Consider the following 27,946-nt stretch of genomic DNA (forward strand, 5'->3'; position numbering starts at 1 on the left):
TGACTCCAGTCGCCATTTTGTCAGCCATTTCCTACACTGATCCATTGCCAGAGTCTTTGCATCGCACTGGACGCCCTGTCTGGCCTCGCCTTCATCTGTCCGGGATTAGTAAACAGCGACGGCTCCTGCAAAGACGGTACCCGGGTGGATGAGAGACAGTGTAGCGGGTCGGCCAGCACCCCCCAGACCTCTTGTCAGGCGCTCAGTCCCGTAGGACGGAAGCGATTAAGTCCCAGACATGGCTTTGAAGATTGTCAAAGGGAGCATCGACCGAATGTTCGATAAAAACCTCCAGGATTTAGTACGTGGCATTAGGAATCACAAGGAGGATGAGGTAAAACCACACACTCACTCTGTGCGACCTTTCATCATCATCACGTAACATGTTTAACAAGAAAATATGCAGCGATGTAACGTTACCCATTAGAGCCCAACATAATAGCCGGCTGTGATGGCTCAGCCTGCAGGGTTAGCGGGGAGCCAGGCTCCTCGGCTAACGCTAGCCCCTCAAGTCAGCTCTGGCGCTAGGTTAGGTGTCCTACGTTTGGCAGGTTAGCGAAAACCATTGTCAGAATGCGTGATTGCATTTTGTGAAACCGTTATTAATACCCACTGTTGTGACATTACATTTGGTGTCAGGGAGATCTGGATGATGGGTGTTATTGGGTTGCACACACTTGCTAACTTGGTACGATGTGATCTGTTACAGAATGCAACTAGCTAGCTCGCAAGATTATAAACGTCCACGACCGGGCAATTACTCGTCTGGTTGAATGGATTCACACAAGCAGGCACTGCTAACCACATGACAGCACAACGTCGGGCGTTATGTACTGTATTTATATTTCTGAAAATGCTAGTCAGGCCTGTCAAATGAGGCTGTTGTACACGTACTTTGAGTCTGCGTTGTGCGTTAGTGGTGTTCTTCAGACGTGGCCCTGATCCGCATGTCATATGCACTTGAGTGTGGATTAACAACGTTATAATGTTTTGATCTCTCATCAGAGAGAGAGGACACCAAGTGATGGATAAAATTCACAGCAAACCCATTCAGACAGATCTCTCAACCGCTCAATGTGATTTGAAACCTATTTTTTAAAAGACAGTAATAATACATTGTGGACGATCATAGTTTGCAAGATGATCGGCATATTTAGCAGATAATGTTACCCATCAAGCGGGGTTCCGATGTGCTGCAATGATGTGCAGAATCATCAATACAGGTAGAACTAGGGGTGCGATAGTCCATTAGAGGGCAGTGTTTGTAGTCTGAAATCCAAGAGAACTGGGTATCAGCCTACTCCTATTTTTAATTATTGCGTGCATCATTGTTACTTTATCACCATGACGTCATTTGGTGTAGTAAATTGGGTATGGATATGAAGTTGCAATATGGAGTAAGTGTCGCATGCTTTGGGATAGGGGAATTGATAAGCATAACTATGGCAAGTCTGCTAGGCCATTCACGCATGTTCTTTTGATTCAGCGTGTCCATGTAATTCAACCCTGCCTACATAGATAAGGTTTGGGTTGCCCAGCCAACACTAGACAGCCTGCTGAAATATTAATGTGGTTGTGTGGGTGTGTATGTGGTTGTGTTTGCTTTTCATGGCCAGCCTATAGTTTCTCATTGACTCACTCTTATTTGTTTTCCACATGTGTGTTGAAGCCCCGTTCAACTCCCATTCTCCAGCATTATTGAAACCGCATTGAGTAGTCTACATTAAACAGCACAATGAAATTGAATACACATTTAATTTTGTTTTCTCAATGAGATGTGGGCTTAGCACAAGACGGACCGTATCCATTCATCTCAGTCACTCATGGCTCCTGTCGTTCCTCGATATTTGGCCAAGCTGCTGGACTGGAACAAAACCTCTTCCAGTGGTGACTGAAGAGCAACCTTTTCAGTTATTCCACTTTTTTCTGATTTTGAGAGAGAGAGAGAGAGAGAGAGAGAGAGAGAGAGAGAGAGAGAGAGAGAGAGAGAGAGAGAGAGAGAGAGAGAGAGAGAGAGAGAGAGAGAGAGAGAGAGAGAGAGAGAGAGAGAGAGAGAGAGAGAGAGAGAGAGAGAGAGAGAGAGAGAGAGAGAACCTCCTCCCCTCTGTCACTGTGTTGTCTTATGACTACAGGCACATGACCACCACACACACACTCACCCTCTGTGTGTGTTCTGTAGTTTTCACCATGACCAAATAAAATTCACAATTGTTGTCACTTTTTCATTTAATGAACCTGTGGTTTTTGTGTGCAGTGGATTACAATTCCATTTTGTTGTCCATTCATTAAGGCAAACTCCACTCAATTTATTAATTGGCAGTAGACAACAGTCCACAATTACCTTCAGACACACAGCCACATGTTTTACTAGTGACTGAGCAAGCTAGTGCACAAAGTGTGTTTACCAATTTTTCTATTCAGATTGTAATGGGAATTTGTGTTCATGTAGACCTACCATATTCAGTGGTATATCTCAATGTCAGCTTTGCATGTACGCTTTGATTCTCTAAGATTAGTGTATTCCAAAAGCAGGAGACAAGGGTTACCCCGGAGTAAATCATCAATAGCAAGGGTATGACCAGGGCTTAAAACCCTGAAGAAAATGTGGCACCAAACTCTGAGGATGAAGCTCTTGAATCATTACTAAACTTCAGTAGCCTATCGTAAAAAAACATTGTTGAATGGAAGCCATTTGGTTTCCCTGATTGTGTCTATTGGTTCAAAACAGTCCTATCATAATAATAACTGTGAAAAATAGTTGCAAATATTGACATTTTTATGTAATGAAATACAGCATTTTACCATAGTCAGTAACAACCATAACAGTAAAACGTCCCACATTGGTGTCTGTGTGCATTGATCCTACCTCCGACCGTACTGAGCTGTCCCCCTGTCTCCCCAGGCCAAGTACATCTCCACCTGCATCGATGAGATCAAGCAGGAGCTCAAGCAGGACAACATCGCCGTCAAGGCCAACGCCGTGTGCAAGCTCACCTACGTAAGGCCTCCGCACACACCCCTCCTATACGTCCAGCACAGCCAGCCAGGCGGGAGACACTTGACACCCATGCAGGCCTGTGATTTAATAAAAGGTCAATCGATCGGACCGATGGATGCAAAATAAAGGCTTGTGTGCACCTGGGGCGCCGTGGGTCTGGTCCTTGCAGGGCAGGCTGGCTGGCTAATGTTTTTAATGGAAAATATTTGTAATTTGAAATTGGTTAATTTATAACAATACCTCTGACGGTGTATGATGCTTAGGTAGGGACCACTTTCAAAATGTGTTGTTTCATATTCTTAGTTTGCATCAGTCTGGATCCAAGCAAATCTAATCTCAAAATGAAATCACTTGTTCTATTTATAGCCCCCCGTCCTACTCTTCAACCACATGACCTGCTGGGATTGGCATCGGTGCTCAATTTAAAAAAGCTTTTGGTTCCACTATATTCTCCACAGGGAAGATCCATGGTCTCTCGCTCACCCTCACTCCCTCCCTCTTCCTCCTCTCTGTGATTACAGCTTCAGATGCTGGGCTATGATGTCAGCTGGGCCGCCTTTAACATTGTGGAGGTCATGAGCTCCTCCAAGTTCACGTACAAGGTGAGACGAGGCTAATGCCAGTACTTGAGAAGACATGTTATTATTGGATTGGTAATTAAAAGTCTGAGTGAAATCTTGTATGGAAGAGGATGTGTTAAGGTCTCGAGTGTTACTAGGCCAAAAGCAATTCTAAAACGGTGTCGTCTTTACTTTAATGAACCCTGTATATATATATATATATATATATATATATAGCCTGGAACCTGCTTCCTAAGCCAAGCTCTGTATTCATACAAACTATTGGCTTGTTAGTTTCACTGGGCTGATGGTGTAATAACACAGTGCTTGCTCATGCTAATTAGATGATGAATGTGCTATTTTGTGATTGCCTTTCTCCCTACAGCGGATTGGCTACCTGGCTGCCTCGCAGTGCTTTCACGAGAGCACTGATGTCATCATGCTGACAACCAATCAGATCCGGAAGGTTAGTGAAGCACTGTTTATCTATTTCGATGTTGGGAAATCGGCTTCTATGTACATTGTGTTTTCTCTTATAGTAAATCTTAATGTTACCCAACCTTAAATGTGATTTTTTTTTTTTCTCCAAATTGTATCTTCCAGGACCTCAGCAGTCCTAACCAGTATGACACAGGCGTTGCCCTTACTGGCCTTTCCTGTTTCGTGACCCCTGACCTGGCTCGGGACCTGGCCAATGACATCATGACTCTGGTGCGTGAGAAGATGCCACGCGGTCAAGCACACGCTACTCATTTGGGTGACATTGTACAGTAGGGGATGTTTAAAAAAAATGTAAGGAAACTAATCCCAAGTTTTCCCTTGCACCTTTCTCCCTGTGTCCTAGATGTCCCACACCAAGCCCTACATCAGGAAGAAAGCGGTGCTGATCATGTACAAGGTGTTCCTCAAGTACCCAGAGTCCCTGCGCCCCGCCTTCCCCAGGCTTAAGGAGAAACTGGAGGACCCCGACCCAGGTAACAGAGAACAGAGGGCGGTTGTAAGGGAGAAAGAATGCACGACTTGGAAGGATCACGGTGTCGTTCTGATGGAGATGGAGTTGAAAAAAAAAAAAAAAAAAGCTGGAAAATCAGGAGCTTGGTATAATGTAGACAGACGTGATGCTGATAAATATCAGAAGCTGTTGCTCTCGGTGTTAACGAAGGGGACTCGACTGTTTTACGCATCATATCTCTGGCTCATTTGTCATTCTTGTCTGGCTCAGAGCAGCTCGGGCCGGTCTGAGTGTGAGGTAAGGTAACCTAAATCTCTGGTGGCGCAGGCTAGCCACGGAGAGTCCTCAGCCACCCCGACCCCCTGAATAATGCATCGTTCAATGGAAACGAGAATAAGGACGACTCATCGGGGACAACACCAGGCTGGCTCACAGGATCACTTCTGGTGCAGTTATGAAACGGCAAACAGGAAATTAAGCCTTTTATTAGGACGTATTGCTAGAGCTCCTCCACTTTCTCACTTTCACTTTCTCCACCAGTTTCTGGACTGGTATCACATTACCATGAGGTTTTTTTTCCTCATCCAAGGTCATTTTAGCTTTAGTGGTAAAATAATAGGGTCTACTCTCCGCTATACTGAGTATGAATAGAAATACACCACAAAAAATATTCAGTGTGGTATTTTAGAGCTTACCTTATGGTCGCGTTCTCTTTGCAGTTTTCAACTGTGTTTCTTCCTGTGGTCCATCTATCAGGTGTCCAGTCGGCAGCGGTGAACGTGATCTGTGAGCTGGCCAGGAGGAACCCCAAGAACTACCTGTCTCTGGCCCCACTGTTCTTCAAGCTCATGACCTCCTCCACCAACAACTGGGTCCTCATCAAGATAATCAAGCTGGTGTGTTACAGACTGCGTTGACCTTTCGACCCCACACACCGAACCCCCACAATGTGTCGTGATGAACAGAGTTACTAACACAAATGTTACAAAGTGCTCTGGAAACTTTCTGCGTTGAACATGTTTTGTTTGAGTATAGCGTGCTTCGTTGACGAACGCTCTGCTAACATGGAAACAAAGCATCTATGGTTCCATTATGGCCTTCACGCTTTCATTTTGTAAACAAAAAGCTATAGGCCACTGTAAGTGTCATCAAATCCTGTTTGTTATTTGGACTTCTTGATGATTATCTACCCTACATAAACGTAGGTGAGCGGGAAGACTGGACGTGTGTGGCTTTGTTTGTCTTTTTTTATAAACGGAAGAGTTGTCAATAAAGCAGGTAGGTGATGGATAGTATTTTGACAGGTCTGTTTGCCTTCTCCAAGCCTCGTCTGAATGAGTGTTGTGACAGCCATTTTTTCCTTTTCCGTTCTATCCCTAGTTTGGAGCCCTCACTCCTTTAGAGCCTCGGCTGGGGAAGAAGCTGATTGAACCCCTGACCAATCTCATCCACAGGTAAGAAAAGCCACGCCCCGTTCTCTATCGGTCAACATCATGGCTGTCTGATCCTAATGGGCAATGTCAATAACCGTTTCCATGGCTTTCCCCCTTTTCTCTCTCTACCTCACACAGCACCTCCGCCATGTCTCTTCTGTATGAATGTGTCAACACTGTGATCGCAGGTCAGTATTGCGGTTCTTTGGGCTGAGCACAGATTGCATCACTGATAGGTTTCCCATTCAAAAAAACAGGGAGCTATGTATATTATTGCAACATTTTCAAACTGAAAATAAGCATCTTTAACAGTGCTACGGTTAAGGGGCATTTTTTTTGGATGTACGACAATACTAAAAGCGCCTATAAGTAGTTTTGTCAATGGAACTTTTAGACCCAGACAGTCTTTCTTTGTGGACAGTTACACCCGTGCAATTATTGTTATATAGTTATGAAATGCTAAAATGTTAGCTTGTTTCCCCATGCTGTCAGGATATAAAGCACATTTTGTTAACCTGTTTAACAAAATTAATCTATTCATCTTCTCATCACATCTTCATGCAAAATCCATAGAACATAAAACAAGTCTCAAAATTAGTGTGATTTGAACACGTTTAGGAAATGTACAAAACTTAAGAATTAAAGGGCACATGTTATGCAGTTGTGATTCATGTCTTTGTGCCTCTTTTACAGTGTTGATCTCCTTATCGTCTGGAATGCCCAACCACAGTGCTAGTATTCAGGTAAGCATCTGGTCTGCCACCCTGTGCTCATCTCTTACTGCAAGACCGTCATCATAACCCTTTTCACTCCAGTGTAATCCGATTAATCTTCCTCATTCACTTAGTTTCTGTTTTTATTTGCCTGCCTGCCTGCTTGCATGTCTCTTCCTAATAACCTCTTTCTAAATGTAGATGTTCATCTACTGGTCAGACAGGCAACCAACCAGGTTCCTTGGTATCCGTCTTTGTAAATGCCAAGAATGCATGCATGGAATGATCAAATTATGTTTTGAACAGTCACACCCTAAGTATCTTGAGTGGTGTGCTTCCTTCCATGACAAGAGTTAAACTGAAGTGAAAGGGTTTACAGTGAAGATAATGGCATTCTTCCCCTTTCTCCTGTCTGTCCTCTATTTCCCTTTTTCTCTCTCGCTCTCTTCCCCTTTCTCTCTCTCTCTCTCTCTGCCTCTCTCTTCTCTTCTCTGTTCCTCAGCTCTGTGTCCAGAAACTGCGCATCCTGATCGAAGACTCGGACCAGAACTGTGAGCCATCTGTCAATGCCTGCAGTGTGTCATTCTCTCATTGTCTGTGTGTTTTGGACAAGTCCACCCGTTAAGTCGTCGCCGTCCTCGACGACGACGACGACAACAACAACGTAGCAGCCTCCCCCCCCGCCTCTCCCCTGGATAACTCGAAGATATTCCCTCAGTGTTCCCAATTTGAGTGGCCGGAGTGCCGTTGCACTTAGAGTCACACAGCGGGCCTTGTGCTCTCCGTGGAGAGCAGTGCGTAGGCTGATATTCTGCTTCTCGGCCATAAGGAGCTGAGGTTGATTCTTGTTGGTATTCGAGTTATCTCAACCCCTTCCCCCTCTATAGTGTGGTGTGGTGCGGGGTAGATGGTAGTTGTGTTTTGTTAGTAGAATAGATTTTAAACCTGGGCATTGTTTTTTTTCCACCCACGGGTGTTTTTAAGGACCAGTTTCATACTGGGGTTCTGATAGTCTGCAAAAATGTACATTGTAAAAAAGAATTTTTGGGATGGACTTAAGATTCTGAGCCTAGAGAGATCCACTAGCTGTCACACAGGTAATCCAATGTTACTTTTCCAACGGGTTGTTCCAAGAATCTGTTCTGACTTTGTTGTCGTTTGTGGGATTTGTCCCGACTATGAAAAGTATGTTAAACCGTATTTTTCTTTGTACCCAATCAGGTCGGACGAAGTATGATTTTTAAACTCCTGATGACTCTTGTAGGCAACCCTGTGCTGCTTTTCACACCTTAGTGGAATGTTAGAAGGAATGGACCGGCGCCATACCCCTGCTTTGTCAGGGAGAAGCATCGTGGGTTTTTTATTTTAGCCTACCGTGATTTCCTCAGACACCTTATTTTTTGAACCCACATCCTTTTCAAGATGGGGATCCTCCTTACTTCTATCAGCGTAAAATACATGATGATGCCCAACTTTCCTGTCATACAAGTTGTTTGTTTTCAAAGACTGAGAGAACACTCCAAAGGAAATCGGTTCCTTTGGAGGAAAGTCTTTGATCAAGCCAAGTCGGATCAAAGTGGCACCATTTCTAGTCCCTTGTATTAAGGGTGTTCCCACAGTAACCATCCGCATAGTGCCCCCTCCTGTCGTACTGCCCATGCCAGTTTGCCATAATCAGTATAATGTACTGTATCTGATCCCATTAAGAAGCTGCACGTTTGGCTGCCTTAATAAGGGCCAAGTCTGTCTCATCTGCAGCAGTGACCAGCGTGACCTCAAGGTCACCGCTGGTATTGATCCAGACAACGGAAACGTGTTTGTTTGATCCAGTCGCAGCCAGGGCTCCTTGGCCAAACGGTTGGAGTGACTCAGCATGATCCCGCCTTGCTCTCTTTGCCCCCTTGGTGGAGCAAAGACGTCACTGCCAAGGACTTGGTACCAGATAGGTGGTGGTGGTGGAAAAATAGAATGTCCATGTCCTTGTGTGTGTGTGTTTGTCTGTTACCCCATTGTGTTTATTTCCTTGTGTGTGTTTGTCTTTGTGTTCCTTCCTTTGTGTCGTTGAATAGTTTAGTGTTTATTATTATTTATTTTCTATAAGAATTGGAATGTAAACCACGATTTTTTACTTTATCTTTCTAAGGCTAGGTTTAGTAAAATAAATGTAATGTTAGTTTATGTATATTATTATAGTCATTAGGTTATGTAATTTCAGCTATATTTTTGAAGTTTAAATAAGCACAGTACATCTAGTGGCAAGCATACCCTAGTTATAACCAAGAGCTCAGGGTGTATGTCCAAGGTGTATGGACCAGAATGCTCAGTCTGTGTTTGTGGTCGTAGTGAAGTACCTGGGCCTGCTGGCCATGTCCAAGATCCTGAAGACCCACCCCAAGTCTGTCCAGTCCCACAAGGACCTGATTCTCCAGTGTCTAGACGACAAGGACGAGTCCATCCGCCTGCGAGCTCTGGACCTGCTCTACGGCATGGTAAGGAGACCCCTCTCCCTCAGGCTTTCACATCACCATGCTGGTTTTTGGCTCATATTCAATGGAGGTATCCTCTATTAGGAACCACCCGGGTTCCTATGGGTTGATTGTTTTATAGGTTACGGTCAGTAGGCTCACCTCTCGCTTAAACTGTTGATCACACAGATGCTTAATAATAGATGAGCTCTCATTGAAATGACCTTCATCCCATTGTAAACCCATTGTAAACCCACATTTTGTAACAATGAAGCTTCATTCGTTGTATCCATCAATCTTGTTCCACCAGGTGTCCAAGAAGAACCTGATGGAGATTGTGAAGAAGCTGATGCTGCACGTGGACAAGGCGGAGGGCACAACCTACAGAGACGAGCTGCTCACGAAGATCATCGACATCTGCAGCCAGAGCAACTACCAGTACATCACCAACTTTGAGTGGTGAGTGCGCCTTCCACTCCTCTTCATTTCATCTGCGTTCAGTCTTTCTTCTTGTACATTTCTGCCAGTGTGCAGCTCAGCCTTTGCCTCACGCGTGTGTGAATAACTTGACAGAGTAGTTCGGGGGTTGATTTCCCACATTGTACATATAATCAAACAATTCAGATGAAAAGCGAATTCAGTTATATCCACACCAACACCCTAAATGAACCATTACAGAGCAATTGAAAACAGTTTTTAGCTCCTTCAAGTTTCAAAAATGCGATCTGGATAATCGTAAACGTTGAGTGCAAGAGGTATTGGGAAATGTTGGCAAGCCTATCGAAGGCTACCGCAGACCGGTTGCATTTGTGTTATTGGGGACAGAAATGGATGAAGTCGTTACACAGGGGATTTTCTCCCTGTGTAACGACTTCATCCATTTCTGTCCCCAATAACACAAATGTTCAGTCATACTTTGCGTGACCCAAACGTAACAGAATGGATCAGAATTTTCATCCAGATTTTTTTAAATATATAATTGTCAAAAGTCAGCATAAGAGCTAACCATGTTTCGTACGACGTCATCGCCGTCATGCGTTCTCTGCCGCCCGCTCACCACGTGTACTCCGATTCAGATTTAACTTTATTGTCATTGTACAAGTACAGTGACAACAAAATGTATTTGGAGATCTAAATTGTGCAAAAGATCAATTAAGGTGCAGTTTGAATATGATTTGTCATACAGTGCAATACAGCAGCAATACTCCGATCCATGACCCCCCCTCTCCTCCCCATCTCCCTCTCCTCCTCCGCCCCCCCCCCCCCCCTCCCAGGTACATCAGCATCCTGGTGGAGCTGACCCGGCTGGAGGGCACGCGGCATGGCCACCTCATCGCCTCCCAGATGCTGGACGTGGCCATCCGGGTCAAGGCCATCCGGGAGTTTGCCGTGGCGCAGATGGCCACCCTGCTGGACAACGCCCACCTGCTCACCGGCAACACGCAGCGCAACGGCATCTGTGAAGTGCTGTACGCCGCCGCTTGGATCTGCGGGGAGTTCTCAGAGTGAGTCTTTTCTCCGGGACACCGAGGGGTGGGGTGATAGAGCCGGGGCCCCTTGCTAGAGGGGCCGGTGTCCTGCGGATAATCTTTTGCACCGTCATTTGTTAGCGGCTTCGGAGCTATTTGAAGGGTGGTGGAAGTCTTGTGTCACAATGAATGTGTTCAATGTTGTTGTTTAGGGTATGTTCATACTTTGGATGACTTGATGGATCAATGTTCTTGTGATCCTGTTTTGCTTTAGTTTGTTATTGTTGAGCCGTTGAACCGTTATTGAGCCGTTATTGTTAACATTTCCAATGGAACAGCCCGAAAGCCACCACTCTTTTCTCCTTCTCGCCACTACGAAGTGTGACGCTCTCTTCCTTAAACACAGCCGTTCAACGGGGTATGCCTGCTCGTTTTGATCAGTTTCCCCGCACCTAACCCCCCATGTCTTCCTCCAGACACCTGGAGAACCCCATGCAGACCCTGGAGGCCATGCTGCGGCCCAAGGTGGCCACGCTGCCGGGCCACATCCAGGCCGTGTACGTGCAGAACGCCGCCAAGCTGTTCGCCACGGTGCTGCGGAGCCAGGAGGGCAACACGGACCGCACGGCGGCACAGGAGACCAGCCAGCTGATGATTGACCGGCTGCCCCTCTTCGTGCAGAGTGCCAACCTGGAGGTGCAGGAGAGGGTAAGCCAAGAGGAGGAGGAGGAGGGGATTAACTTAATGAAGCCTTGCTGAAGATTGGTCATGGTCTGATGTCAGGAAGATGCACGGAACTGCATATGAATATGGATGTTGTAGTTTTTTTGTGGTTTTTTTGGGGGGGGAGAAGATATTGTAGCGGTTGGAGTGTTTGATTCGCGGCCAAGAGGTTGTGGGTTCGATGTCCCCCAGACACATACCTGTAGGCCTCCTTGAGCAAGATCTGTAAACTCTTATCTGTTTCATGACATGTTTCTGAATCACTTTGGATAAAAAGTAAATAAAATGTGTAAGTGTGCAATATTGCGTATTTGTGGACAAGGTTCAGCCTTGTCTGAATCAATTATTTATATATATATAATTTTTTTTTCTTTATACTAATTGTTATAATTCACATCCAAGGAAATCACATCCACTGAAACTTTTTCCCGGCCCTCTCCCCTCCCGGTGCCCAGGCCTCCTGCATCCTGCAGCTGGTGAAGTACATCCAGAAGCTGCAGCAGAAGGACGTGGAGGTGGCCGAGGAGGTGAACGCCCTGTTCGCCGGGGAGCTCAACCCCGTGGCCCCCAAGGCGCAGAAGAAAGTGCCTGTCCCCGAAGGGTGCGTGAACCTTGTCCTCTACATAGGAGAGTGTGTCTCTCCATAGCGTCACATCTGACCTGTTGATCCAGGGAATACTAATTTCAAATAGAAGTTCCTATACCATTTTTTCCTTCCCGATACCGATTGCGATTCTTGAACTTGAGTATCGGCCAATAACGAGTTTATACCGATACAGCATCTAGCATTGTAACTACTAACAGCACTCTTATTGAAGGGTTCTCTTACTATGATGGCAATGTATAGTCGGTTCACTTACTGTCGACAAAACATTTTTTTTCAGAACTAGATCATTTTGTTTATAATGATAACAATACATTTGTATTCTTGTAGTTAAGCGTCCATGCATCCAGGTTCCTCCGACTTGGTAGCTCGAAGCACACGTAGGTCGGAGATGGTTGCGTTTACCATTCCGACTTTCTACCGCTGAACAAACGCAGAATAACAGAATAACACTTGCCTGTCTAGTAACTGAGCTAGTCACGTGATAGTGTCGGATTGGCACGCAGACATGTGTACTCGCCGATCACCGATACTGCATTTTAGACCGTATCGGAGGAATGTCCGACACTGGTATCGGAACAACTGTACTTTTAAATGAGCTCTTCTATGTTGACAAACTAGTCACATCATTCCACATTACGGTGGCGCGTCTATACCCGGTTTATCTAAAGAACCCCTCAGTGAACCGATGGTGTCGGTATCCATGTTGAAGTACCCGTGCGTCTCCTGTGCTGACGGTTGTGTGACCTTTCGACTTTCGCTGCAGTCTGAACCTGGACGCCTGGATCAACGAGCCGCCGTCCGAGAGCGAGTCGGAGGACGAGAAGCCCAAGGCCATGTTCACCAGGGAGGAGACCAAGCACTCCCGGCCGCGGCACACCGAGGTGGACGAGAAGGAGCTGGCCAAGGTGCGTACGGCCCGCCTCTCTCGCGCCCGCTTCTCCGGTCGTCACGGGACACACAATGAGTAGCTCATGACGCTGATTATGGGTCTGCTGCTTGTCTGTGCCAGAGCACGGTTGGTAGGGCCAAACTAGTGAAGCCATGGCTACTACCCGTTCCCTGTTGCATAAAAGTGCCCAACCAAATTTCTAATTAAATTTTTTTTTTTTTTTTTTACATTACAACAATACACTTGTTACTTATTTATCTGTTATTTTTGTCTTTTTTTCTGCTTGGCTGATGGGGTTGTGCTAGTCATCCAGTAGGGGTTCTCTCTCTGCTGCTGAACACTAGATTAGTGTGATGAGCCACACCTCTGTTTGTCCTACCATGATCGTGACTGTGAAAAGTCCATTTGGCCTGGGACAAAAACACTTCTGGGAAGAGTTATTGATCAGCTTAATGCTTGGAAACGGTTTAGAATGGTTTTGGTTGTGTGCTTGTGAACCTTTAGCCAGCATGGAAATTGACCATCTTTATTTTAAATTGTCAATATCAATAGTGTTTTTATGGAGAAAGAATAATGATAATATTTATATAATAAATGTCTTTGCACACGCATTAGTTATTTTGTCACCTACAATAAAATGTGTATAACAATGTCACTGTGTGATGAAAAAAAAAAAAACATCTGAATAATTGAGTTAATAACTTCATTTTAACAACCGTGTCTGGTGCATTCTATCTACCAAGGGTTGTAGTCCCTGGGAAAATGGTTTATTCATGGGCTTCCTGTTCCTGTGTCTAAACGCGTGCTTGTTCCTTCCCCCTGCAGAGAAGAGAGGTGAGGAAGCAGGAGCAGGCCAGCAACCCCTTCTACATCAAAGCCTCCCCATCCTCCCAGAAGGTACACACGCACGCACACGTTATAACGGGCCTCGTTCTGTCCACAGTCTTCACTAATTGTGTGAATGCGTTATATAGTATCATCGTTAGTGCCTGCAAATCAAGCATTTGTATGTACGTAATCATGGTGTGTGTGTGTGTGTGTGTGTGTGTGTGTGTGTGTGTGTGTATGCGGTTGTGCACGGGCCTACTAACTGGTGTATCTGTGTATAGGATTACGAGGAAGTTCCTGGAGAACAGCACTTCTCGGGGGTACACATGTGGTTGCGTGTGCATGTATTCATGTGTGTGCAGCATGCACTCTTATACAGTCGTTGCATAGGGCTGTTTGTGCATGCAAATCAATGGACTATTTTTTGTGTGTGTGTGTGTATAGACGCATGTGGGTCCCAGCCTTACTAACTGCTGTATCCGTGCGTAGGTTTACCAGGAGGCTCCAGGAGTGGACCACATCCCCGTGGTGCAGATTGACCTCAGTGTGCCTCTGAAAGTACCCGGTGGGTCACCCCTTCTTTGAACCCCCTCGCTTATCTTTCAATTCAAATGCCATGTGCCTCTCCTGGAGCGCTGTGTGGTCCAGCTGTGGCAGAATAGAAAACGTGGACATAATCCCCCGAAAGAACATTGGGTTCAAGAAATGCTATATAATAATGTCACTCATTACGATTATGTTAAGTTTGTATTCTATTGTTTTTGCTGATACACATCCTCCGCCCCTCCGCCCCTCCCAGGTCTGCCCATGTCCGACCAGTACGTGAAGCTGGAGGAGGAGCGTCGGCAGAAGGACCGGGCGGACAAGAAGAAGAAGGAGAAGAAGAAGAGGAAGGAGAAGGGCAGCGGCCGGCGGGGCAAGCGGGACTCGGGCCCCGAGAGCGAGGAGGACATCACGCCGGCGCACATGGTGGACATCGTCACGGAGGAGATGCCAGAGGTAGGCCCCCCCCCCCCCGGGAGAGGGACGTGGGTTCACCGCGGCCGGACACTGATCCAGGGTCAGGGCTGAACGATTTGGGGAAATAATCGAATTGCGATTATTTCACCCAATATTGCGATTGCGAATTAGTATGCGATTTATCTTTATGTTCTGTATTATTCACTAAACAAGCAATAAATCATTCTACAGTATGACCAACACAACATTGGAAGGAGTCACCATATAAACGGCTCTTTCCTTTAGGCCAGGCCTATGTCTTGAGATGAATTGGTGCATGAATGAATATTATGGGGGGAGGCCGCACTATGCATAAATCCACTTTTATTTGCAAATAAAAGTGGATTTATGCATAGTGCGGCCTCCCTCCTACTTTACTTGATCTCACTATTCAGGCCAGCACTGTTATAGTTTCAAATACACATTTAGTGAAGACTGCTCCTATCCTAACTTGAATTGATATTGTAACATTTTTATTTAACTTTTGATTTGTAAAATTAAAATAAAAACAAATCTTACTCATTGCCAGGCAGTAACAGTAACAAATCCAAATTTATTTGTTTTTTAATCGCAGCCGTTCTATCACACCGCGATGTCGGTTTGAATTAGATTAATCGTTCAGTCCTAAACCAGGGTCAGGGGTTTCATCAGGCCCTGAGGCTGACACTCTGCTGGCACCCATTATGTTCTAGATAGGAGTTTGCCGGACTGCCATGGAAACCTTAAGGCAATGTGACGAACAGTTCTGTTGAGCACAATTAAACCTGGTCTATCATCAGGGTTTCAGGTTAATGAAAGGCCCTGGCGATAACCCCCCTTATGGCAATAGGAATAACTTTCAAATTATGAATTGACACACTTGTGCTGTATTGTCGTAATGACTTTTACTCGACCAATGGGAGACCGCGTCGGCCTGTCTCCCTGAGGTTTGATTAGCCCGGCTATGGATTTATCGACACGCAGTTCAATGCGATTGTATTTCTGTCGGAGGGGCGGGTTGTCCTTTGACCCGTGGGTTAATCATATTCTCTGACGCTCTGCCCAGAATGCCTTACCCAGTGACGATGATGACAAAGACCCCAATGACCCCCACAAGGCCCTGGACATCGACTTGGACAGGTAATTTAATCCTCTCCAGAACACTCACACGCACACAGCCTAGGCTCGCACTCCAGTGCACACACACACACAGCCTGCGCTCACATTCCAGCGCGCGCACACACACACACACACCACACCACACCACACCACACCACACCACAACACACACTCATAGTTTGTGTTTTATCGTTACAATGGCTTGTTGCATTGTGTAACATTGTGTTGGCTTGGTACATCCCTTTTCACTTCCAATTTAAATGTTTTGTAATCATTATATGATCTAGAATATTAATTAAATGGTTATTTCAGAGGGAAACATATGAAGGACCACAGCTGCATTCCGTAACATGGAACATTTATTAATAATAGTATAACGTCATTCCATAGTGTTCATCTCTCTGTATTTTGTTCCTTATTCCATTGTGTTAAAGGCTGATATTTATATTGTTTTGCCGGTCTTTATTTATACTCTGGGATGCAGTGTGATGGCAGGATATGCTTTTATCGACGATATCTACATCCGATCTGCCCGCTCCATACTCACACGCTTTTTTATGATGGTCTCCTCTCTGCTTCCTACCCCCCCCCCCCCCCCCTCCCATGCATACACACACACCCATCTCTGCCTCCCTCTGTTGGGGCAGTTTGGTGGCCGCTGCCCGGCGCAGGTAAGTGATGCCGCGACCACGAGACTCCAGCTCACATTCTCGAAGGATTGCTGCGCTGCATAGTTCTCTCTCTATCTCGATTTTCCCTCTCTCTCTCTCTCTCTCTCTCTCTCTCTCTCTCTCTCTCTCTCTCTCTCTCTCTCTCTCGTGTATAGTCGACTTGTCTCCCTTCCCCCTCCTTGACTAACAGCGCTGTCCTTTCTTTCTCCGTCTTGGATGCAGTGCCTTGGGAATGTTCTTGGCTGCTCTAACCCGTCCCCTCCCCTTGCTTCCTTAACTTGGTTTTTATTTTTGCCATTATTCCTGTCATCCTCTTTGTTATTCATGCAACTCATTCGGGAACATGTTGTCAAGACAGAAGCTCTCTTGTCGATAGAAAACAAAGCGACACTCGCTTAAACTTCTTTCTTGACAATATCCGTAGCCAGACATGCATACAATTAAATTAACCAATACAAAATCGAATGTATAGACCTTTAAGAGAACTTCCTTTGAGAACTAACATTGTCACAGTGTTTAAAATGCGTACTCTGGGGGGCAAGACTCACTGTATTGGAGAGAGATGTCTCCACCCTCCCACTCCTCCCCAGATTCAAATCTTACACTGGGTTGCCAGGTTGACGGCACTGGACGAACATGTGTGCAAGACGAGCCGTGTGCAACATTGTGTTTCGTATCTGGCAACCCGGGGTACTCCGAGAATAATGAATCATCACACACAGGCCAGAACAAAAACAAACGTTCCGACCCGGAGCGAACATTTCAAAGGAGAACAATCCTAGCATTGTTGTCGGGGAAGCCAGTATTTCCACCTGGCATGTTTCCCTAATCTCTGATGATATATATATATATCGGGGTCATTTTATGATTTAGTACAGTCGATTTGTTACGAATAGCTCCTTTTTAAACTTGGGTATTGACAATTCCCTTAAAAAGACCAGACAGTTTTATCAAGTGATGCAATCTGTCAGGCCACAGCCGACGTTCAAGAGCCCCACTCACATTGACCCCTCTCACACTCACCCCGCTCGCACTCACCCCTCTCACACTCTTGGGTGAGGTTCCCTGATGCCCCGGTCATCCTCTTCCACCGGAGAGGAGGTGATCTGGTTTCAGTCGCCTGTCGGAAACTCACCCGGAATCAGAGTGTTCTCCAACTTAAGCCCTAGTTTACAGATTCTCTAACTCCTAGTTCCATTTCTTCTAGTTATTTTCTCTATAGTTTTTATACACTCCTGATTCGCCATATCAACTATCAAAGGAATCTTGACAAGTACATGCTTTTGAACCATACCCAAGATTGATAGATTTTCTTTTCTTTTAGGTTGGTTATTCACAACAACCTTATTTTAAATCTAAATCAGGAAGGGCCATTATCATGCTATAAGAGTATACCTTTTTAAATTGAGATGTATGCAAGGAAATGTCCAGCAGGGGGCACAATGCTCAATCTCTGCTCATAACGGACTGTGGCCCTGGCTTGAATTATACTCTCCCTGCTGAGGCTGGGTGGTTTACCATCAATAGGACATGAGGAATTTCGGAATGTCCAATGGCTCAGTGCTGCCTCAAATAGATTACATAAAAGCATCTTGGGGCTTAGGACTTAAACGCCAAGTATGCACTTTACCAGACAGCCTGCGTCTCAACACTGTCACCCGCCTGGACAGTAGTATTCTGGTTTAGTCTGAAAGGTTTACAAGTAGAGTTTCTTCGTAAGAAGTCCACATCCATTGAATTATAACACTGTTGTGTGTGTGTGTGTGTGTGTGTGTGTGTGTGTGTGTCTGTGTGTGTGTGTAGGCCACTGGCTGACAGCGAGAAGCTTCCAGTCCGGTCCCACCGGTCCTCTGAAGCCCTGAAGACCATGGCGGAGGAGGTTGAGGTCATCACCCCGCAGGAGGCCAAGAAGAAGGGCGGCAAGGAGAAGAAGGAGAAGAAGAAGGACAAGGAGAAGGACCGCAAGGTGAATAATGGTCCCATAAAGTGTGTGTGTGTGTGTGTCAGGGGTGGAGTGGGGCACTAAAAGCCACCGGGAGAATTCTGACCGGCCCAGCCCAGGCCCAGGGGGGGGAGCGAGTTTTTTGAAAACTCCTGATCGTCCCGACGGCCACTCCGCCCCTGGTGTGTGTGTGTGTGTGTGTGTGTGTGTGTGTGTGTGTGTGTGTGTGTGTGTGTGTGTGTGTGTGTGTGTGTGTGTGTGTGTGTGTGTGTGTGTGTGTGTGTGTGTGTGTGTGTGTGAGAGAGACACAGGGAGGACCAACGGGGAGAGTCCAGCCTTGAGTTGATCTCCCCGTTTCATTACATTTGCAGAAGAGCAAAGAGGAGAAGAAGAAGAAGAAACACAAACACGATGATGGAGGGGAAGATCTTATGGGGGGTCAGACGGATGAACCTATGGTCCAATCGGAGACGACCAATGATGTGGTGGCTCCGCCCCCAACCACTACAGCTGAGGTGAGCCTTTTTATTTTTTTTTTTATGCAGAGCTAGGGCTGTGTTTGCTACCCCACTTCGGAATCTCCAGTCCATGATTGGAATTTTGTTTCTGGAGTTTCTACCCCTGTCAATAGACTACATTGATCCCACCCGACACCAGAGATAATTCAGAAGTTTCTGATGCGTGAATTTATTCATTTTCATTGTCTCGACACTCATCGCTTCTCCCCAGCGCCCGCCCTTATCTACTCTAGTGATCAAATCAAGTGTCGGTTACCTGTTAAACTGACTTCCCGTGTAGTTCCCCATGCCAAATACTTGATTTATTCATGAAACGAAACGCTGTAAGCTCTGTATCACCTTTCATGAATTGGTCCAAATATGAAGAACCTATTTTGCCTTCCTCCCCTCCCCAACTCACCCTTCTCCCTTCCTGCCCCCTCTCCCTCCTTCACTGTTCTAGGTTTCGGATCTGGATTTCTGGCTCTCAAACGCTCCAGTGTCCTCTAACTCTCAGGTTGAGTTGAAGTCTCTCTCCTTCCCTCACCCTCTCTCTCTTTCTCTCTCTCTCTGTCCGCCCTGCCCACCATACACTCTTGTCTAAGCACTGACTACGCAATGCCATGTGTCGACAACTCTCCTTTTTTTAACCTGTTGGTCACTCACTTTTTATTTTCATTAAATTCTTTCACCACTCTTCCCCCCCCCCCCCCCACGATTTTTCAAACAACTGCCTCTCTTTCACAGGTCACCATTTCTCCCTACCACTTCCTCTTCAGTCTATACTGTCTGGCCGTGTGTGTGTCCGTTTCACTATGTCCGTGGTTCATCTTTTCGTGTACTTGCTGGACGTCGAGGTGGTGGTGGTGGTGGTTGTGGTGACGTTTTCTTCTCACTTGTTGTGTCACAGCTGAGCAGAGGATGACTGGTCTGCAGTCACTTCCTGCCCTGTTCCGGTTCCCCATGCGTTTTGTCTCACCCTCTTGCTCTATGGCCATATATGGAGTTGTCACGTGTCTGTGTCAGTGCTCTTCACCCACTGAACAAAGCCCGTTCCGATAGTTTTATATATTTTCAGATTAGATAAAAGACTATTACTGTACTACTACCGTTGATGTGACGGAAGTACAAGTGCTTATTTACAGGAGTTCATAGTAATCTATGAAGTAGCTGTTTTAGATTATTATAATTTTTTTAACACTATGCTATAGCCTATGCAATATCTCCAGGCCTACCATGTGTTCCACATCTGTTAAAGTGTCGAGGATGTGTCAGGAGCCTGTTTTCATGAAGAGCACGTTAGCCCTGAGGGTAAACAACCTCTTACCCTGAAACACGGCTTCGCTGCGAAACATGCCAAGACATGAGTACCATTGCCACCGGTTACCGTGTAAGCACGCCACACCATCACTGCATGTCTGTAGCGCCACGGTCTCCATGGACGCCCCCCCGCAACCTTGGCCTCACTCCCTTTTCCCCGCTAGTGATCACGCTAACCTCACCTCTACACAGACACATTCGGCGCCGTTTGGTAGACCACACGCCCTCCGTCGCTTCCCCAATCTCAACCAGCATATTTGGGGGTGTTTGTGTCCAAACAGGAAGTGGCAGTAACCGCGGTTACCGCTCCGGCAGCAGCGGCAGCAGCTGCAGCGGCCGCCGTTCCCCCCGCTGCTTCTGGCTCGGCGCCAGACTCGGAGCCCGACGAACCCAAAGACACGGAGGTGGAGGAGAACGTGAGTCGTCTCCCCCCCCCCCCCCCCGTTGATGGGATAATTACCAGACGGACGCCGCCGTGTTGCTAGGGGCCTGACGGGCAGTTGTTTATGAGCCGCTCCAGCACATGTTTTCCCAGAATTAATTGGGACTGCCATTGCTTCCCACATTAAGCGTTTTCCAAGTCTCGCCCCTGCTTCTCGTTAGTGCTGTTGTTGGCAGGAAAGGTATTTCCTGTAACGCCGGCCTCTGTAAAGGCCCTGACCGTGATATGCTTGCATGGGGTCTCTGTCTCTTTTGTAACCTCCTCTCAATTCTCCCCCTTGTGTCCCGTCCACCGCCAGAAGTCCTCCAAACACAAGAAGAAGAAGCAGAAAAAGGAGAAGGAGGACAAGGACAAGAAGAAGAAGAAGAAGCATCACCACCACCGTCACCATAGTGACGGAGCCGGGGAGGAGTCTGTGCAAAATGGCACCGTGGAGGAGGAGGAGGAGCCTCTGCCGGTATGTGTGGTGTGTGTGTGTGTGTGTGTGTGTGTGTGGTGTGTGGTGGGGGTCTGGGGGTTAGGTACAGTCATAACCTAAGTAGGCTTTGCTCGAAACAGAAGGCAGCTGCCATGTTGTGCAGTGGGTCGGTACGTCAGGAGGCAGCATGGTTTTGTTTTTTTCATGCAGAGCAATCTGTTTTGAGATTGGCTTTCAAGGCCCAGTGCAGTGTCCTCACCCACTATCACACGTACAAAACACAGTGCATTCAACTGTACCACATTTGAGCTTTTGGTGACCAGAGCGTTTGTATTGATAAATAGACAAGACACTGGTGTGCGTAGAAACAGATTGTGTTCAATTATTCATGCCGTAAGACAGTTTGGGGCACACATAGTGTGTGTGTGAGTGAGATTGAATCTCTATTGTGGCCTTTTGGAAAACGGTCTCACTGTGATTGCAACGTGCCAATAACAGGACGATTTTATGACATTTTTAACTCTTACCATTACTATGCATCATTGATAGCTAGCTAACTAGAAAGTTTGTCTAGTCACTCACAGCAGATCAGAAACACGGGCCGCAGGTAGTCTGCCTGTCGGAGCTCTTAGACCTCCCAAAGCAGAGCAATGGGTTCTCCAAGGTGACGCTGGCAGTCTGTGGTCCTGTGTTCCCACGGTCGTTCCCGGCTTCAATTCTAGGGTTAGTGGTTTGGTACCCGCAGCGACCGGGATAGCATTGAGACCAGAACGACCGTGTGAACACTGCAACTGGGATAGCACTACTGTGTACTATCAGGGTTGAACACACACACACACACAAGCACGCACATACACAGGCACACACACACACACAGAGCATGGCCCACTGGTGTGCACCAGCCCGGCGGAGCTGCGCCCGGCTCTGGTTGCCTAGTTTACATACGGAGGGACAACAGTTTTCCAAACCTGACCCCTGTTCTCTCCTTTCAGCCCATGTCCAATTACTGCCTGCTGGCCGAGAACTCCTACATCAAGATGGTGAGTGTTGGTGGGCTGGCTGCTGGGGGTGGGGAGGGTTCATTTTTTAGTTAGGGAAAATATACCTTTTTTTTTTTTTTTTTTTTAAGAACAGGGATTTTGGCAGATGAGTAGATGTGTATGTCATCCTCTCAGTTAATTTTTCTCTTCCCCTCTTTCTTCAAAGATGATGGAGGATGCCGATACGGTACTGCTTGTTGTTTTAGTCGCAGGATGTGAAAAAGGGCCCACTTCCTGTGGTTTTGCTGTGTTCTTTCCAGCCCGCCCTCTGCATACAGTCTCATAGCCTCACTTCTCTTCCATCCTCACCTTCCTCAAAACAATATAACAACTAGGGAATGCTTTTGGGCTGCTGTGACTTTGCCGTGGTTTCCTTCTGCACACTTTCTCTCCTCAACCGCCGACCACGTCAAAATAATTTCAGCATTCCCTCGGGCTTTCTCATATCCGTCAGACTATCACTGACGCGCCAACGTTCCCCCCCCTCCTCCTCCGCCAGGTGTGCGACATCCAGGGCAACCTGCAGGACGGGAGTCAGGTGGTGGTGTCGCTCATCTTCGAGAACAAGTGTGACAGCTTCCTCAAGGCGATGGAGTTCAACGTGCTGGACTCTCTGAACTCCAAGCTGCAGCGGCCCGAGGGAGCTGGCCCCCACGACGGCCTCACCGTGCCCTTCCAGCTGCCTCCCGGTCAGTCAGCCATAGCGGCGCATACAGGCCTCCGTATAGGGGATGGTTCCGATTCTCCGTGGGTATTTATGGTGGCGCTCCAGTGCCCGCTCTGATATTGATTTTATCCACAGAGGAAGGAAGTTAGTTTGTGTCCTCTTTTCCCCTCCTTCTGCCACCGTTTCATGTGCAACAAAGCATTTATTTCCATTTTTTTGGACTGTTTCTCTGAGACGTGCCTTCTTCATTTTTTTGTTGTTGTGTGAACTTCTGTAGAGGAAGTGGTTTCTGTATTTGAAGTGAACACTCCCACCAACCCCATTGTGTCAAAAGAGGCTCTCAGTGTCTCCGAGTGGTGGTGTGATGAGCGTGTGTGTTTAAGATAAATAAGATAAGATATACTATATTCATCCCAGCAGAGAAATGTAGGTGTTCCAGCAGCCAGCATACATACACACAACGCAACACAACACAACACATGTATACATACATATCCCACCTATACAAAACATGAGCCACAATACATAGCCTAGGATAGAAACAGTGGAATGGATGGTCCATGTGCATATAGCTGTTACTCATAGATAACAGTACAAAATGTGTGCAAATATACAGGTGTGCAAATATACAGGTGTGCAAATATACAGTTTGATATATATAAGCAGCTTAAGCAAACGTTTAAATGAATATTCTTCTGTCCTTACTAAAAGGGGAGTCATTATAAAGTGCATTTGCAGTAGGTCAAAAAGTATTCTTAAATCTGTCCTTTTTGCAGCTTAGCTGCCGCAGCCTCCCACTAAGAACGCTCTTTTGTTTAACATTCTTTGTGTCTCTTGTGTGTTTTCAGGGGTCTCAAACGAGGCCCGGTTTGTGTTCACCGTTCAGAGCATCGTGATGCCTCAGAAGCTGAAGGGAACCCTGACCTTTATAGTCAAGGTTGGTAGACGCACACGTGAACGCGCACACACACACACACACACACACACACACACACACACACACACACACACACACACACACACACACACACACACACACACACACACACCACACTCATCAGTTGATGACCCGTGATGTTGTTTTTGTGTTTTTGTAATAGAATGAAGACTCCTCCACCCATGAAAAACTGGACTTCAAACTGCACTTTACCTGCACTTCCTACCTGATCACCACTCCTTGTTACAGGTGAGTCGAGAGGATACAGTCGTCTGTTCACTGCAAGTAGTTTTATTCCAACTAATAAGCGTATGCTTGCACTCATTAGTACATCGTGGAGCACAGATTGTGGAACCAGACTGATTTAATATGCACCCACATGACTTGAGACAAATGGTTTGGATGATTTGATTAAAGGCGATTCTCAAGCTTGGAAATGTGGTCTTTGTGGCAGCACTTCTTTTTTTATGATAGGGTAGAACAAAGTGCGTGGGAATAATGCTTATCTAAGATTAACGACGACAAACAACCAATCGGCCCTATCCTCCTCCTCCTGTCTTGAGTGACACTTTGTTATCTGAAGCAGCTCCTGTGAATTGGCCCTGTAATTGAATACTGGTTTGTTTCTTCCTGTTTGGACAGTGATGCGTTTGCAAAGTTGCTTGAGTCGGGAGACCTGAAGGCCAGCTCTGTCAAACTGGAGGGAGTCATCATGCCCTTCCCTCACCTGCTGGCCCGCATCTGCTTCCACCATCACTTCTCTGGTACATGCACTAAGCATTCACACACTCACTCACTCACTCACTCACTCACACCTCTGACTTAAACTCACACACAGTAGGTCGTGGTCATTGTGTATCAGGTCAGTGAGGTCTCTTCCTGTAGAAGACAAGACAACACTTTTACCTCGGCCCCCTCTGGATGCTCCTTGCAGGTCGATACTAGTGTGACTGTTGGTGTGACCAGTGTGACTGAGCTTCTTTCTTCCATCTAGTTGTGGAGAGGATCGACTCCTGTGCCTCCATGTACAGCCGCTCCATCCAGGGCCACCACGTGTGTTTGCTGGTCAAAACTGTAAGCACCGCAGCCCAAAACAAAGAACACCCAAACAATATCGCCTGGTCAATGCTGAACCAATGAAACTGATAACTCTCTCTCGCTCTCGCTCTTGCTCTCTCTCTCTCTCTCAGGCTGATCAGACCGTGTCCATCGACGCTAAGTGTGACGAGCCGTCGCTGCTGAGCAACGTGCTGGATGAGATTAAGCTGACGTTCTCTCAGTGCTGATTGTGTCTGGAGGCTCCAGGGTGCCCCCCACCACCAAAACACACCTGACTCACCACCACACACACACATGTCTCATATCAGTCCCACCTCCCCCCTGGTCCCAACTGAAACATACTAGTAATGAGACGCTACACCTGGCTCTCCCTCCACCCTCTCGCCCTATTTATTAATCGTTGTTAAGATCTCCTCTCCTTTTGGCCTAGCTGTCACTGTCCCCATGGTCTCCATTCACACTGTTCTACACTCTGAGCTCGTCCCTCTCTATCTGACTCTGTGTGTTACTTTATAGACTTGGCTGGCAACTCGTTCACTCCTCTTGAGGATTGAGCGTTTACAGCTTTTTGATTTTTGGTTGTTGTTGTTGTTGTTTCCAAAACACCCACCTCAGTCCAGCCTGTAACTCCTCAATGAGCCCAGTGGTTTTGGAAGCCTGGTGGACTCTGGTCCTTCCCGTACCCCTGTCTGTTCTTACTGCCCTTACTGTCTGCCAGCGTTACAGTCCGTGGCAGTCCTGTGTTTTGACAACTGGACTTTTTTTGTTGTGGTTGCTGTTGATGGCTGAATTGCGTTTTTACTGTTTTGAAATTGATTTATTTTCCTTCTTGCTTTTGTTGGTGAGTTATTTCTTTGTTGGAAACCTCTCTTCGCCTTTTTCTTGCTCTGCCCACTGACTCCTTTTTGTGTGCGTAAGAAGAATGTGTGTGCGTGTGCACACTGCTGTATGTATGTATGTATGTATGTTTGTCTGTTTCTACTGTCCTAGCCACAACATGACTGACTCTTCTTCATACTGGTTCAAGCTGGAAAATCAAATATCTCCCCTCCTGATTTATCATTGACCCTTTTTAGAGAAATCCAGTCGAGGGCTGGTTGCCCTGTGAGTTCAGAGTTCGAACTAAAGTTTTGCATTTGGCACAAATTAAACTTTGGCCATTGGCTCCAATGGCCATGGTAATTGTGGATGATGGGTAGGTCAGTGGTGGGGGCTAAGTGTCCTTGACTGACGGACTTCTGTTCCCCAAGGCTCCATCCTCCGCTCTGGTGTCTGTGTGTCTGTGCTTTCAGTTCCTACTGGTCTAAGCTGGAGGATTAATGCTAACGAAGCTACTGTTATGAGTTCACACAAGTCATATAAATTATTCTAAAACTGTACATTTCTCCTCCTGCGTTCCTGCACCATTCCTAAAGAACACAAGAGTACAAGAGAGAAAAAAAAGTCACGATTCCTGTGAACACTATTCCTGTAACACCACACAAAATAAGTGGTATGGCTGTTGTTATATCCCCCCCCCCCCCCATTCATGTTTATTGAGAGGCCAATGACTGCTGATTATTACAGTCCCATATCATGTGGATAAGTTGGAGTTGATCTATAGCAAAACGTATAGTTTTTGCTGTTATCATGAACGACATAATTCTGTTGCTATATTGCTACAGATTACCGACGTGTGACAGTTACTTTTAAGTCGATAAAGCTATTGGAAAGAAGCTTTGCTTTCTCTAAACTACCTGGTGGATAATGAAGGCTGTTCACTTCGGGTGACGCAAGTGAACCGTTGTCGCCAGCCTGCTTCAACGGTTGGTCAAAGCTCTGCTCATCGTACACATTCTTCTCCTGTAGGATGGTAATTTCCGACTCTACATTATGGTTATTCTGATAAATGTGGTCATTCGTAGATGATTTCTTTCTCAATCAGTATTAGCTGAAATGGCTTCATTAGAAAGTAACTACTGTTGAATAACAGAACGGAACGTGTTGCCTCATGTTATCTCGTCTGAAAACATTAGCGCCTGTGCTACTTGCATCACAACAGCTTCACGATGTGCACATACAGTGTTCCTTCTCTCGTTTAAAACAGCCTTGTTCCTTTTTTGTACTTTGACATCAAACAGTGGACAGCAACGGATACATAAAAAAAAATATTTTATGGCTTGCTCCAAGTTACTGTTTTTTATTTGTAACTCTTGTCACTGCCCGGCCCAGCATGACTTGGATTAGCAGTAGCACGATCAAAATGGACTGTAGCATCTTCTTGTTTTATATATCCTTGTGCATCCATTTATCAGGCCACACCCTTAGATAAATATAATAATGACAATGGTATTGATTTTCCCAGTCCATGTCTGCCATTCCATCTGCTTCTTTTTTTTTTTGTCCAGTAGTAGTTTGAATACAGTTGATCAGCGGTCATTCAGGAATGTCTGTAAAAATAAAAGTATATATATATATTCCCTGTTCCTGAAAATGCTTTGAAAATAAAACTTGATTACCCCTGACCATACATTGTACTAATAACATTTATTGTGCATATTGTTTAAGGAAATGATCTTGCATGATTAGGAATGTTTACTTTTTTCATATAATTTTCTTCCCAAACCAAATACGTTATCCAACAGACAAAATTTACTTTTTCATCTCTATTGTTTATTTTTTCCCTTATTTTTTTTATAATTTCATTTTTACAAAGTTTACTTCACCATTCTGCACTTTTGATGGTATTGTATTCTTATATATTATGAGTTCAGGCATTTATCAAATATAGACAAGTCTTTGAATGTTTTAAATTATTGAACATCGGGACAAGGGATATATTGGGTGTCATGACAGTTTTGAGTGTGGATGGGGCTCGGACAGAGTTCAGAATAGGTCACATTACACACAGTGCTCTGAGAGTCAAGCAGTCCACTGTGTCTTAACTATCAGTGGCGTTGTAGTGTTCTTTTTTTTCTCGAGGTTTTGCTTGTGACATTGAATTGTACTCTTCTTTTTTGAGGGCTATGGTGTTATTCCTTCATGCTCAGATTATCCAACTGTAATATGTAATATAACGTTTTGAAGGGGACTGAGGAAAAAACGTAAGTTGTTAAATACATTCCCTTTAAAAACTACCCGATATATATAAAATAATAATAATAAAAGCTGTATGAAGCTGCTGTAGTCTTTCGTGTTACAGTGAAACAATAAACTACCATATGAATAAAACATTGTATT

The 27,946-nt window shown here is 45.8% G+C and overlaps 1 protein-coding gene across 5 annotated transcripts; it reads left to right on the forward strand.

Annotated features, from left to right (window-relative positions):
• The first annotated feature begins 74 nt into the window (after positions 1–74).
• ap3d1 (adaptor related protein complex 3 subunit delta 1) lies at positions 75–27,915 on the forward strand. Of its 5 annotated transcripts, XM_084472465.1 has the most exons (35): positions 75–334; positions 2,903–2,998; positions 3,520–3,600; positions 3,944–4,024; positions 4,162–4,269; positions 4,403–4,532; positions 5,267–5,406; positions 5,891–5,964; positions 6,082–6,131; positions 6,637–6,686; positions 7,159–7,207; positions 9,000–9,145; positions 9,432–9,580; positions 10,396–10,626; positions 11,067–11,298; positions 11,769–11,914; positions 12,684–12,825; positions 13,635–13,706; positions 14,127–14,202; positions 14,437–14,636; positions 15,682–15,755; positions 16,382–16,405; positions 18,209–18,371; positions 18,719–18,862; positions 19,308–19,361; positions 20,446–20,580; positions 20,905–21,063; positions 22,017–22,064; positions 22,231–22,251; positions 22,564–22,753; positions 23,580–23,668; positions 23,832–23,917; positions 24,311–24,432; positions 24,663–24,742; positions 24,859–27,915. In XM_084472465.1, the coding sequence occupies exons 1-35, from the start codon at positions 239–241 to the stop codon at positions 24,952–24,954; spliced, it is 3,834 nt and encodes a 1,277-aa protein (XP_084328591.1). In that variant the 5' UTR covers positions 75–238; the 3' UTR covers positions 24,955–27,915. The 5 variants fall into 5 exon arrangements, with proteins under 5 accessions (XP_084328591.1, XP_084328592.1, XP_084328594.1 ...); XM_084472466.1 differs by lacking the exon at positions 22,231–22,251; XM_084472468.1 differs by lacking the exon at positions 19,308–19,361.
• Positions 27,916–27,946: the final 31 nt, after the last annotated feature.

The sequence above is a fragment of the Micromesistius poutassou genome (assembly GCF_964030765.1).
Source record: "Micromesistius poutassou genome assembly, chromosome: 9".
NCBI classification, from domain to species: domain Eukaryota; kingdom Metazoa; phylum Chordata; class Actinopteri; order Gadiformes; family Gadidae; genus Micromesistius; species Micromesistius poutassou.

Bases quoted from the DNA above. Each gene is read 5' to 3' on its own strand.
- ap3d1 (XM_084472465.1), top strand. From the start codon at position 239: ATGGCTTTGAAGATTGTCAAAGGGAGCATCGACCGAATGTTCGATAAA. The intron at 4,270-4,402 runs GTGCGTGAGAAG...CCTGTGTCCTAG, and splicing joins CCAATGACATCATGACTCTG to ATGTCCCACACCAAGCCCTA. The intron at 20,581-20,904 runs GTGAGTCGTCTC...GTCCACCGCCAG, and splicing joins ACACGGAGGTGGAGGAGAAC to AAGTCCTCCAAACACAAGAA.